The 13,065-nt window shown below is 36.2% G+C and overlaps 1 protein-coding gene across 2 annotated transcripts in view; it reads left to right on the forward strand.

Moving 5' to 3' along the window:
• Positions 1-3,892: 3,892 nt before the first annotated feature.
• Positions 3,893-13,065, forward strand: part of LOC121247140 (ribulose bisphosphate carboxylase/oxygenase activase, chloroplastic) — a 36,187-nt gene continuing 27,014 nt past the window's right edge. Inside the window, exons 1-3 of one of the 2 annotated variants that reach the window (XR_005937219.1) lie at positions 3,893-4,297; positions 4,467-4,552; positions 5,875-5,884. Coding sequence is in view for 1 of the 2 variants with exons in the window: in XM_041145481.1 (XP_041001415.1) it covers positions 3,970-4,297; positions 4,467-4,552; positions 5,875-5,884 (424 nt within the window). In the remaining variant the exon portion in view is untranslated. The remainder of the gene's footprint in view (positions 4,298-4,466; positions 4,553-5,874; positions 5,885-13,065) is intronic. The other variant, XM_041145481.1, reaches the window with a different exon arrangement.

Consider the following 13,065-nt stretch of genomic DNA (forward strand, 5'->3'; position numbering starts at 1 on the left):
GCTGCCACAACTAACAACACTCTAACTGTTGTCATTTTAGCTACAGGAGAGTAGGTATAAAAAAAAATCTAATCCCTCTTGTTGAGTATATTCATTAGCTACTAATCTAGCTTTGTATCTCTCAACATTATCATCAGCTTTGAACTTAACATAATACACTCATTTGCATCCTGTGGCAATTTTGTTTGGAGGTAAGATAACAAGATCCCAAGTTTTGTTAATTTCAAGAGATTTTATTTCTTTTGCCATAGCATGTTTCCATTCAGGTTGAGAGATGACTTGTTTAAAGGTTTTGGGTTCAGATATGGTGGAAACAACATATACAAAAGTATTGTGTTTATGAGACAATTTGGAATTAGAAATAAAATAAAAGATTGAGTAAGGTTTACCAAAAGAATAACTAGGAGATGATTGTGCAGCTGAATGTTTGTGAGTCAGGTTGCCACAATAGTAATCCTGCAAATGAGTGGGAGGATGTCTAATCCTTTCAGATTTGTAGAGTTAGTATGTGAAGTATTAGAATCAATTATGACAGAATCTATGGCATCAGAATTATGAGAATAATTATTTGGTGTTGTATTTGGTGTTGTGTGATCATATACTTGAGGAAAGTTTGGAAAGACATAAGGTGTATGATCACTATTAGGAATAGATGGAAAAATTGATTCATAGAAAGTAACATTTCTGGATACAAATGTTTTTAGAGTGTTGAAGTCTTGTATCCTTTAATGTTAGGTGGATAGCCTAAAAAATCACATTTGACAGCTCTAGGATGGAATTTACCTTGATGATTGGTAAGAGTATTTGCAAAGCATAAGCAATTAAATACTTTGAAGTAATTGCAGTTTGGTGACTTTTGAAACAGCAGAGAGTATGGTGTTTGATTATTAAGAATCAATGAAAGAGTTCTATTGATTATATGTGTGGCAGTTAACACATAGTCAGACCAGTATGTTAAGGGTAATTTTGACTAAAATAGGAGAGCTCTTGCAACATTAAGTAGATGTTGATGCTTTTTTTCAACTCCACCATTCTATTGAGGAGTTTCTACGCAAGATGATTGGTGTATGATGCCATATATATATATATATATATATATATATATATTTTTTTTATAGAAATTTGGCATATTTAACTCTTGACCATTGTCATTCCGAATGATTTGAACTTATGTATTGAATTGATTTTGAACATAGGAAATGAAATTGTAAATCAAAACTCGAATATCTGATTTAGATTTCATAAGATATAACCAAGTGAATCTTGAATAATCATCCACAACAGTAAGGAAATAGGAATATCCAGAATAAGATGTTGTAGAAAAGGGATCTCAAATATCAAAGTGCACCAACTGAAAAGTTTTATTTGAATGAGTAGTTGATACAGAAAAGGGAAGTTTATTTTGCTTGGCTAAAGGACATACTTCACATATATGATTATTTGAAGCTATTGCAGAGGAATCAAATGAATTGATGACTTTTATTCTAGAATTTGGAAGATGTCCTAACCTAAGATATCATATATCAGAAGTGGCATTACAAGCTTTAGCAGAAATTGAAATAGAAGGTATACTGATTGAATTAGACTTCTCAATCTTTGTAGCAGCAGGTATGTGTTGTAAATGGTATAAACCTGACTTGACTTCAGCAAGCCCAATCATCCTCCATCTGTTGAGATCCTGCAAAACACATTTGGATTGGAAGAAAAACAGACCAAGTGGGTTATCTTTTGTCAATCTTGAAGCAGAAATAAGATTGATATTGAATGCAGGAACATAAAATGCATTATTCAGTGTTATGTCAGGTGAAAAAATGACATTTATAGTGAATACAACTAGAACATATTGTCCATTTGGAAGGTAGACTTTGTAAGGTTTAGTGGGCATTTTTATGGAGGTAAAAAGATTAGGACAGCAGATCATATGATCTGTTGCCCCGGTATCCAAAATCTAAGTAAAGGTATTCTTTGAATTAGATACTGTATTACAGGTTGGAGAAATACCTGAAGTTGTTGCAATATTTGCAACTAGAGTGGAGTTGATGTTTGAATTGGACAAGCTATTGGCAAGATTAATTAAATTTTGAATTTGCTCTTGAGAGAAAATAGTATTGGGATTACTTGCATCCTACTCCAAATATGGAACATTGTTTGCAACAGGTAACTGTAAAGTTCTATTTCTAGGTTGAGTAGAAATAAATCTTTTGTCTCGAGGACCCTTTCAGCCAAGGGGATAGCCAATGAGTTGGAAGCACTTATCTACTAAGTGACCATAATATCCACAGTGGGAACATATTGCATCAGTTTTGCCTCTTGGTTTCTGAAACTTGGTAACATTTGTTGAATTTTGCTTTTGAGGTTGTGTAGCAAACATAATATGTGAATCGAGGGAAATACCAACAATGTTGGTTAGTGATCTTTGGCTTTCTTCTTGCAGTAACAGAGAAAATACCTTGCTCATCGAAGGTAATGGAGATTGAAGCAGCAGTTGACTACGCAATGCTGAATAAGAATCATGCAGCCCAACCAAGAATTTCATTACATAATCAGCTTGTTGGTGCTCAGCTAGATTCTTCAAAATTTCACGAGAACATCTTTCAAGATTTCCACAATGACAAACTAGAATTGGGCGGTAGCTGATGTATTCATCCCATAGGGTTTTGAATTCACTGAAATATTCAGTGACAGACTTTGATGCTTGAGAAATAAAACTAAGTGATTTTTCTAACGAGAAAACTCTAGGGCCATCACTACGAAGGTAACGAATCTTGAGTTCCCCCCAAATCTCGAAGGTGCTTGTGAAGTAAAGAAGACTTCCATGAATTTCTTTGGAGATCGAATTCATTAGTCAGGACAAAACCAGGTTGTTTGCCCTAAGCCAAGCAATTCGAAGTGTCTGATTCTTAGAAGATGGTTGAGATAAGCTGCCATCAATAAAGGCAATCTTGTTCTTCATTGTACGTGCAATAAAGATAGAGCAACTCCATGCTACATAATTCTCTCCAGTAAAGATTTCAGAGGCCAACAAGCACCTGGATTATCAGAGATTCAGATGGATGCAAGAAATAAAAGCTTGAAGAATGATTCATTCTTGGAGTAGAAGAACTCGAAGAATTTTGGGATAGGAGGATCAGAATTAGAATTAGATTTTGCCATAAAAGTAGACAGAGAAATCAAGGTTGCAGCGGAAACTTTATACATGATGATACTTTGTAAAATTGCTAAGAAAAATAGAATTGGAAGAGAGAACTTTGCTTATTCTCATTAACCGGATGAAAAATTACACGTATGAATAAACTGTACAAAGTATTCTATTTATACAACTTGAGATACAATCAAGTAAGTTATTCTGAGGCTAACTAACTTAACCGTCAAACTGGATTAGGAATTAATAAAGTCCCTTGTTTGGCTTCTTGTGATTTCCTTTTCAATTCCTTGATGTGGTTTTCTATATTCCAACATAAGGAATAGCAGTGAGAGTGTTTGAGAGTACTTGAGGTACTCTCATTAGCCAAACCATCTGAAACTAGGCAGAGTGTTATCTATCAGACATTTGTCTGTAGAGAGTATCAGCAACAGTAAAGTCTAAACCAATCCAGTAGTGTACAAATTGAGTTCCAAATGGTTGATTTAAGGATATCTTTGCATATATCCAGTCATAGATGTAAATTTTTCTTGATGAATGAATGAATGATGATATTTATTTTTTTAAAAAAAAATATACTATTAAAAACATAATTTTTTAATTTATAATTTATAATTTTTTTTATAATTTTAATTTTAATTTTATAATTTATTTTTTATTTTAAGAAGAATGCTCAAGCTTGCACCGTAAATATCCTTCCTTTTTTTAAATTCAATTTATGTAATCCACCGTGTCTCACACGTGGTGCCAAGTAGTCCTCAACTCGCACGTCCTTACGGCCTTCCACTCTCCATCTCCAAAGCAAAGGCCAGCTTTGCTGTTAATTAATGGCGCTCTCCTTTCCATTTCCCTCCAAACCCCGTTTTCCCCTCCATTTCCACTCGCTTCCTCCTACCAACAAATCCCCACCCCCTTCCTTTTTCCTCCACTGCTCAAAATCTTCTTTTTCTGAGAATTCCGACGATGGTGAAAAAGACGGCCAAACCGAGGTGCCCAAGAGGCTCTCCAAGCAGTCCTCGTGGGAAGCTAAGGACTCGGAGGGGAAGGACTATCTCTACAGGCTCGGTAAAGAGGCTGATAACATGAATATCGCGGTCGGAGCTCGGGCTGGCGTCATCGATGACCTCTTTGCCGGCAATTTTCTTGGACGAGACTGTAATTTTTTCCCCTTCGGCTTCCTAACGTCCTGTTTGGTTCTTGTGAAAGTGCACGAAAACAAAGAAAGAATAAGAAATAAAGAAATGGGTTTTCAGATTTTTGAATTTCCTTGTTAGCTTCATTTAGCTATTTTAATTATTTCTTTGTTGAACAAATCTTTTTGCAGCGGATATTGTGTTCGATTACCGCCAGAAAGTGACGAGGTCGTTTCAGTACCTTCAAGGCGATTACTATATCGCTCCTCTCTTCATGGTAATTTTTGTTTCTTTTTGCTTTGTTTTTGATGAATTTTTGTGCATAATTTTCTATGTTTTTCTGTTTTATCCCGACTTGGTTGTGGAGCACTTAGAATTATTGTCCGGTAATTTGATGTCTGGCTTGGTGCACCATGCAAAAGAAAAAGCTTTATAATATATAATGATATCCAGTCGTGCCTCAGCCACGCTAAAACACAGGACTAATTTTACTCCGTGCCTTTCTGGAACTCGAGAAGGATGTGTTCCAGGCTTGGTTTTATATAGCAAGAGGTTTGGCAGAATATAACGAAATTATTTTCTCATTTGGGTCGATAAAGAAGTTTGTCAACAGAAATTTTGATGGAACATCACTCAATGGTTGGCTGGTTACTTTCTCGTACTTCATTTCGTGGACTTCATATGTGCTACATGACACTTCAACATTTGCTACATATCTACCTCATCTACATTACACTACATTGGAATAATAAGACTATCTACCAAGGAACATAAAAGAGAATAAAACCAAGAATGGCCCTTTCCGATGTTTGCTTGAGAGCATGCAATTTCTGTGTTTAGGACTTGGTTATTGGAGAACTTGTTATTTGAAAACTTCGCTTCCTTTCTTTTGGTTCCATCGAAAAGGTTATCAGCGAATCTTCAAGTGGTTCAGTGCTCTATAGATATCTTTTTCCTTTTTTTTTTTGTTTTTTTTTAAATTTTTTTAAAATTTTTTTAATTTAAAAATTTTATTTAATTTTTATATATTTTTTTTATTATTATTATTTAAATTTTATTTTTTATAATTCAGTGCACTGTCTTAATGGTGGTTTTTCAGATTTCAGTACTTCATGGGGTAGAAATCTAATTTTCTAACGAGCCAGGTGCTCATGATCTCCACCATAACTTTTGCTGGGATGTTTTTTAACCCTCTTTTCTGTTTTGTGATTTCTGATAATATGCTATTATATGTTAGTCAGATTTATAGATTACACTGCTTAATCTGTGAAAAATCTATTTATAAATGCTTATGCATGTTTTAGTATCCCCACGGTAATGAAAAATCAATTTATATATCACTATGCATGTTTTAGTACCCCCACGGTAAGTTATCTGCCAAAAATGTTATATTAGTTAGCCTATCTAGTACCTCTTGTTATTTTCTGACTTCCTCGATGATTGTTCCTCTGATTTGTCAATGTTGTTATTTATGCTGTTGAGTCCACTGGAATTTTTTCATTCTTCTTTTCTCTTTCTCAAAATATTTCGATTTGATGCATCTTGCCAATTATGACTTGCATGATGTTTTTATGTTTTCCATTTGCTTTTCTTCTACAGGATAAAGTTGGTAAGTTCCATGAAACTTGCAAAGGGTAAAAGAGCCATCATGAATTATGTTAAAGCATTTAGGAAATTTGGTTGCTTTTCATCTACAGGATAAAGTTGGTAAGTTCTATGAAACTTCTAAAAAAGGAGTTGGAAGTTCTATGAAACTTACAAAAGGTAGTTGAATCATGTTAAAGCAGTTAGTAAATTTGTTTAAAATGCCTAAACTTTAGTCATTTTCAAATTGCTAGATGTATTTTTGTGTTTGGTATCGTAGGAGGCTTTCAATTTCAAAAGTGATAATAAATATTGCTTTTAATACCTTCTTAAATTGGGAAGGGTATTGAAAGCAATATTTCCTATATGATATTTTGCCTTGTTTGTCTTCTTGTAGTTGACCAATATATATTACAGTTTGTGAGACATTATCTCAGATAGAATTCAACATTAGTAGCTTCTCCTATTCTGATTGAATTTTTCCTAGCTTTGTTTTGAAGCTTTAATCTTCTTGGATGCGGTAATTCTAGTCATAGTTCAATTTTGTGATTGTCTTTATTTTCCCTTTTTAAATCCTAAAAGGGTTATGTTGTAACACCCATGTCCCACTTAGGAATATAAATAACTCACATGGAGTGGGTAAGTTATAAAAGGTACTCATGGGTGCTTGGTCTAAGATTAGTTACTTACTAGGTGAAACTAGGTTTTATGACTGATTATAGGGAAACTTCAAATTGAATAGTCTTTTTAGGATTAGAATGTACATGCAGATAGTGCACTTTACTTGGTTCGTTACAGGATTTGTTCCAGTTTATTGCCCTATAATCTGCTCTATGAAGGCCCATATTGCATTATTTTGTTTTGATTAGGAGGATAACATTAATATTGTTTTAATTGTCTAGGCATTTGGCCAAAAGTCATCGGTTAACAGATTTCCTATATAGCCTGAATTTGTTCGTCCTTCACATCAGCAGTTAGTTGTCATGTCCTAGCTGAGATTTGGAGGATTATTCCACTTTGTATTATGTGGACAACTTGGGGAGAGGGAAGGGGGGGGGGGGGGGGGGGGGGAGGGGGGGGGGTTGGTAATAACTTTTTGGTGACGTAGAATTGATCTGAAACTCAATTAAGAAAATTCCTAATTGTTTGATTGGTTGCATGCTTTAGGAAGTATACATTACTTGTATATGTCCCGTATACTTGGGCTCTTGCCCATTCTTATGATCAATAAAATTTTGTTTACCGATAAAAGAAGGAAGTATACATTACGATTCTTTCTTGGATTTTATTTATTTATTGATAAGTAAATGATTGTATTAATAAGAATAGACACAGCCCAAATACACAACATGGTATACAAGAGGTAACATCTATTTAGTAAGAAGAAATGGAAACAAGAAAATCATGAAAATCAAGGCTAGGGGTAGGCTTCAACTCCGACGGAGTCGAAAAGGCCACCTCTGACCTTCGACTCCAATTCTGACTGGAGGTCATCATGTACTCCGACTTCGATTGGAGTCAGAGTTTGGAGCTCCGATCGTGTGATTGGGCCAAGGTCCAATTCCGAATGCCTTGGGTCCACTTCCAAAGGCCCAAGACCCATTATGATATTTGAGCTTTTGAAATACTATAAAAAATTACCAACACCCTAGTGGGCTTCCCATTTCCAAAAAATGCTGTAAAAAATAATTAAAAAATTTAAATACAATGATTAAATTACATACATTACAAAACCAAAGACAAATAAATGCACAATCACAAATACAATGTAAATAAAAAAGGCAAAGGAACCCCAAAACAATTAGCACAATCACAACCACAACCACACATTAAACAACAACCTCTACAATCACAAGTTCACAACATGTCAACCACTACAATGAATATCACATCAGCACAAAACAACCACCCGTCCACCACAATCACAACCAACCCTAACCAACTTCACCAAAGTCTTCAACCAATTTACGATGTAATAATGTATCAGAATAAAACAAAAAGCTACAAATTAGTAATTACAAATTGACAATAATTTTCAAATTTTCAGCACCATCAGCCTCCAATCCCAAGCATCCTACATTGTTTTGAAAATTAAAAAAAGTTAGAACTAAAACATTATTTTGAATTAACAAAAACAAACAAGGCTTTTTTGCTAATGGTATTTCATTTCTCACCAATAAAGGGGTTCTCCATCCCACGGTGCTCCGTCTCAATCATCTGCAATTCTTGTAGGATTCATAGCTAGGTCTACAAAATCATAAAAATTATAAGTTAAATAATTAAAACATTAAAAATATGTAAATAATCATTTAAAAATATAGAGTTACCTGATTCAAGCCTATAGCTCTCGGCATCAACGATATCTAGTCCAATTGGCGTTTCACTTATCCAGTTCTGTGTGCAAACGAGGGCCTCCAAAATGGTCGGAGCTAATGAACTCTGATAAGCATCCAACATGCAACCTCTGGTACTAAACCCTGACTCAGAGGTAGCCATAGTGATAGGATTGACTAGCACATCCTGGGCTATTAGGGAAATGACTGGAAACTTGGTAGAATTAACCTTCCACTAAGTTAATATATGAAATGCATCACTAAGTGCCTTGACATCTTCCATAAAATAACGCTCAACCTCAGACCTACACTGTATAATATTCCTCGATGCATGGATTTGATGATACCTTCACATCAAAACAGATGAACTCTGTGCATGTGTGTCATCTAGGGAAGATGTCAAGCCGGTCGGGCCTGAGGAGCTACCACCTTCGGTTGAAGACTAACCATTGCAGTAGTATATTTGGAACTAGATATCTGCAGAGTTATGTCATAACATAACTTAAAAAACTGAACAAAATATCTCACATTGGCCTAATCAACTGTGTCTAGCGCACTGAGGCCCCTTCTTCCCCCTACTGACTCCAGCAAAGCATATTTTAGGCCCCCATTCTCGACCTCCATCCGCTCGAACGGTCATTGATACTTGTGCGCCACATCTAACATCATATATGTAGAGTTCCATTGAGTCGGAACGTTTAAGCTCAACATACTAGAAGATGGGATCTCAAGCTGTTTGACTATTGCCTTAGGCTACGTTTGGGTAGCGAGGTGATTTCAGATGATCTGTAAATAGTAGTGAAAAAATGGTGAAAAAGTAATGATAAAATATTGAATAGTAGTGAAAAATGGTGAAAAAGTAATGATAAAATATTGAATAGTAGTGAAAAGTAGGTGAAAAATAAAGATAAAATATTGAATAGTAGTGGAGTGATCTTATAGCCTTAAACTTGTCAAGCCTTTGGGGGAAGCCCTCATATATCTCAAAAGGTTGTGGACTTTGATAATGGAATCATCAACCTCCTTCAACCCCTCAGCAACTATGAGGTTGATGATATGAGCACAACATCGAACATGGATAAACTTGTGCTCACGAATGATATCCTTTTTTACCGTTGTATTTCGCCCGAACCAATCAATTGTAGTGTCATTGGCACTGGCATTGTCAAGTGTGATACAAAACACTTTTCTAATTCCCCAATCTTTTATATAGTCATTCATCTTTGTGCAAATGGATGAACTCTTATGTCAACAATTTCTTTGAAGCTGATAATTTGCTTGTGCAACGTCTACTCAATGTCAATAAAGTGGGCTGTGATACACGTAGCTGACATTCTGTATGGACGTCCATGTATTAGTAGTAAATGACACTCCCTGGCCAGTGGTAATAAACATCTCCTTCATCTCCGCCTTCTCTTTGGTATACCTCTTCAAACAATCTCGCATCACCGTATACCGTGAAGGCATGGAAAATTGTGGCTCAAGAGTGTGTACAAATTTATGGAAGCATTTTTTGTCAACTGTGGTAAAAGCATCTCAACACAAATGATCATCTCTGCAAGCAAATCTCTCAACATCTTCTCACTGTATTGAGGGATTGACAGTTTCTTAATCTGCGTACCATTAGTGACCGTAGAAGTTTCATAACTGAGTTTGGTTTGATTAGTGGCCACCACCTATTATGTGTCTTATATTGCTGGCAATCACTAAGATGTGCTATTAATACAGAGGTGCCTTGCTTTTGTGAATGACAACCTCAAAGTTGTCCACACTTTTGGCATCTTGCATGCCAGTTCTCATGATCACCGGGAATTTTGGTAAAATGTTCCCATGTCCACGACCTTTATTTACTAGGTTGGAGTGGTCAATCGATATCAATATGCATCTCTTCCTCCCCATTAAGCATATCCTCATCTTCTACATCTATTGAGACTCGATTATTTGCACAGGAAGTAGTTGTTCTAGATGTGGGTCTAGGGGTGGAATTACCTGTTGGTGTAGGAATTGTGGCATCCCCTTGTGGGTGATCATCCCCAGATCAATTGTGCTGAAAAAATAAAGTAGAAGCAAACAAATTAGAAGAAAAACAACATGCACTGTAGTTTCAAAATTTGACTATTCAATTAGGTCCAGCAATGCAACAATCAAAGTAGACTTCAGACCCTAAACTACTTAACTCAAAAGGCATCTTATAAGAAAGAATTACCAAGTTTCCTGATTCTTTGAATGGAGAGATTCACTCGACACAATAACTTTAACCACTCTAACATTGTATTCCAAAGGAAAGGCTAGCAAACTTCTATTAGATCTATTGAAAAAACAGTAAGATGTCTAATATATTAGATGCTGTGAGAATATGAGTTAACCATACTAGGTTTACATGTGTGCGCGCGCGCGCGCGCTTGGATCAGAAGAAAAACTACTTGATAATTTTGTTGTGTATAATATTCGAAGCCTACCTGAATCCATCCCGTGTTTCTATTAATATGAGTCAATATAAGCATTGTTTCATTAAATCATTTGAAATAAAGCTAACTATTTAAATAAGCAATTCGTAAGAAAGATCAGGACCAAATATTACAAAATAGGCCACTTTGTAATCTTCTTTCGAAGCTCCACTACAGCTCAATCAAAGCAATAAGAAGATTAAAACCAACAATGTAGGGCTAAAAATAGGCATTCTGGAAAGTGAAAAAATAATATTGATCAATTGAATGAAATTCTTGACCAATGTTCAAGTCTGGACCACCCTTGGTCATCCTCCACATTGGCTTAAAGAAAAACAATGTAGAGTACTACAGCCATCATGGTCTTGGGAGTTGACATATCCAATCATTTCAGGTTTAGCAACTAGTAGTAGTACAAACCAAACTCTCAAGGAAAACAAAATTGATTATCGATTCAAGGAATACCAGAAACCAAAATTCTAATATTATAAATATGCAAAGAAAAAAGAAACACTTCATATAGTCTCCAAAATTGGCCCAACAAAAACAATTTTATAAATCATTAAAAAGAAATATGCACCAATACCTAAACAGGAACTCTACGTGATACAACTTCAGGATAACATTAGATGTTCACATCTAATGAGCAATCAAATTGAAACAAAGAATTAAGGAACAAAAGGCCACAGAAAAAAGGTCAACAAAATCACAAGTATCATTAAATTAGGTTTACAGTGAAGTCATGGTAACAAAATTTCCAAAATTTAGGAACCCTAAATTTCAAATTCATCACAAATTAAGCACCAAACCAAATACCAATTGCGAATCAAACAAATGGAGGTGGTAATATACTTAATGGCATCGCGAAGGTTGATGGGAAGTAGTCTACGGTGGGGTTGGGCTCGCGACAATGCCAAACGGCGCGTAACGGCGTACGGGAAGAGAGAAACAGAGAGAGCACAGAGAAGGCTCGCGAAAGAGTTAGGGCAAGAATGGGGGTCCTGCGTTTTGGATCCCTGTGTGAAGAAAACGACATCGTTCCACTTGAAATGGAACGACATCGTTTAGTTAGGTTTTAAAAGAAAAATTCAGATGTAAAACGGCGTGGGGTCCAAAACGCATGACCTCCCTTCTCCCCCTCACTCTTTCGCGAGTTTCTCCTTACATATGATTTTTTTTTTTTTTAAAGTCTGAGTTCAGAGCTCACCTGGGCTCTGGACTTTGACTCCAGCATGAAATTTCGGAGGTACTCCGATTTTGACTACTCTGACTCCGTCGGAGTTGGAACCAGAGTGGAGGTCGGCCGAAGCTGGAGCCGGCAGAGACTTTGCATAGCCCTAATCAAGACAATTAAAATCTACAGCTTTGGCCTATAGAAATAAAGTTCTAGCAAAAAGTAATCTAAGCTCCTCTAATGAGCGCTCCTTGTCTTCAAAAGTCCGGTCATTATGCTCCTGCCATAAACACCACATAATATAAATAGGAACCATCTTCCACACAATTGTGAATTGTGGAATACCACCTAGATTTGTCCAACTGGCCAAAAGCTCAACCACTGCGGTAGGCATAACCTAGGCTAGCTCTAACCTATTGAATTCATCTTCCCATAACGCTCTAGCAACCTCACAATGCAGTTAAAGATGATTTACAGTCTTACCACTTTTTTTGCACATACAACACTAGTAAACTATAATCAGCTTGTGTTTACGCAAATTATCCATTGTCAAAATCTTATCAAGAGAAGTAGTCTACGCAAAAAATGCCACCTTGGGAGGCGCCTTATTTCTCCAAATCCTTCTCCATGGAAAGTGATTGTTCTGCGATTGTGTGAGAGACTTATAGAAAGAGCGAACAGAGAATGTATCTTTTTCTGAGGTTACCCACCACAACGTGCCAAATCCTTGAGTGCTCGGTCTCATAGAGTAGAAGGGAATGAGATCTTAAGAGCATTATCTCCACACCATAGGTTGTACCAGAATTTAATTCTAGAGCCATCTCCCAACACAAGTCTAGTGTGACGAGCAAAAACCCCCCACCCTCGTCTAATGTGTTTCCATACTCCCACTCCATAAACCTCTCACCCCACAAACCTCCATACTTGAAGTCAATCACCGACTTCCATAAAACTTCCAATTCCATATTATATAGCCAAAACCATATCCCAAGTAGGGCCTGATTGAAAACCCTCAGATTTCTAATCCCCAACCCACCAGAAGAGATTGGGGATTATACATTATCCCACTTAACCAGATGGAATTTGATTTCATTCCCTGTACCACTCCTAAGGAAATGGTGATGAAGTTTCTCAATACTGGTTGCCACACTTGCTGGAATTGGGAGTAAAAATAAAAAATAAGTTGGTAAATTTGACATAGTGCTCTTGATTAAGGTGATTCTTCCACCTTTCGATGAATACAATCTCTTCT

This window comes from Juglans microcarpa x Juglans regia, chromosome 1S (assembly GCF_004785595.1).
Source record: "Juglans microcarpa x Juglans regia isolate MS1-56 chromosome 1S, Jm3101_v1.0, whole genome shotgun sequence".
NCBI lineage: Eukaryota > Viridiplantae > Streptophyta > Magnoliopsida > Fagales > Juglandaceae > Juglans > Juglans microcarpa x Juglans regia.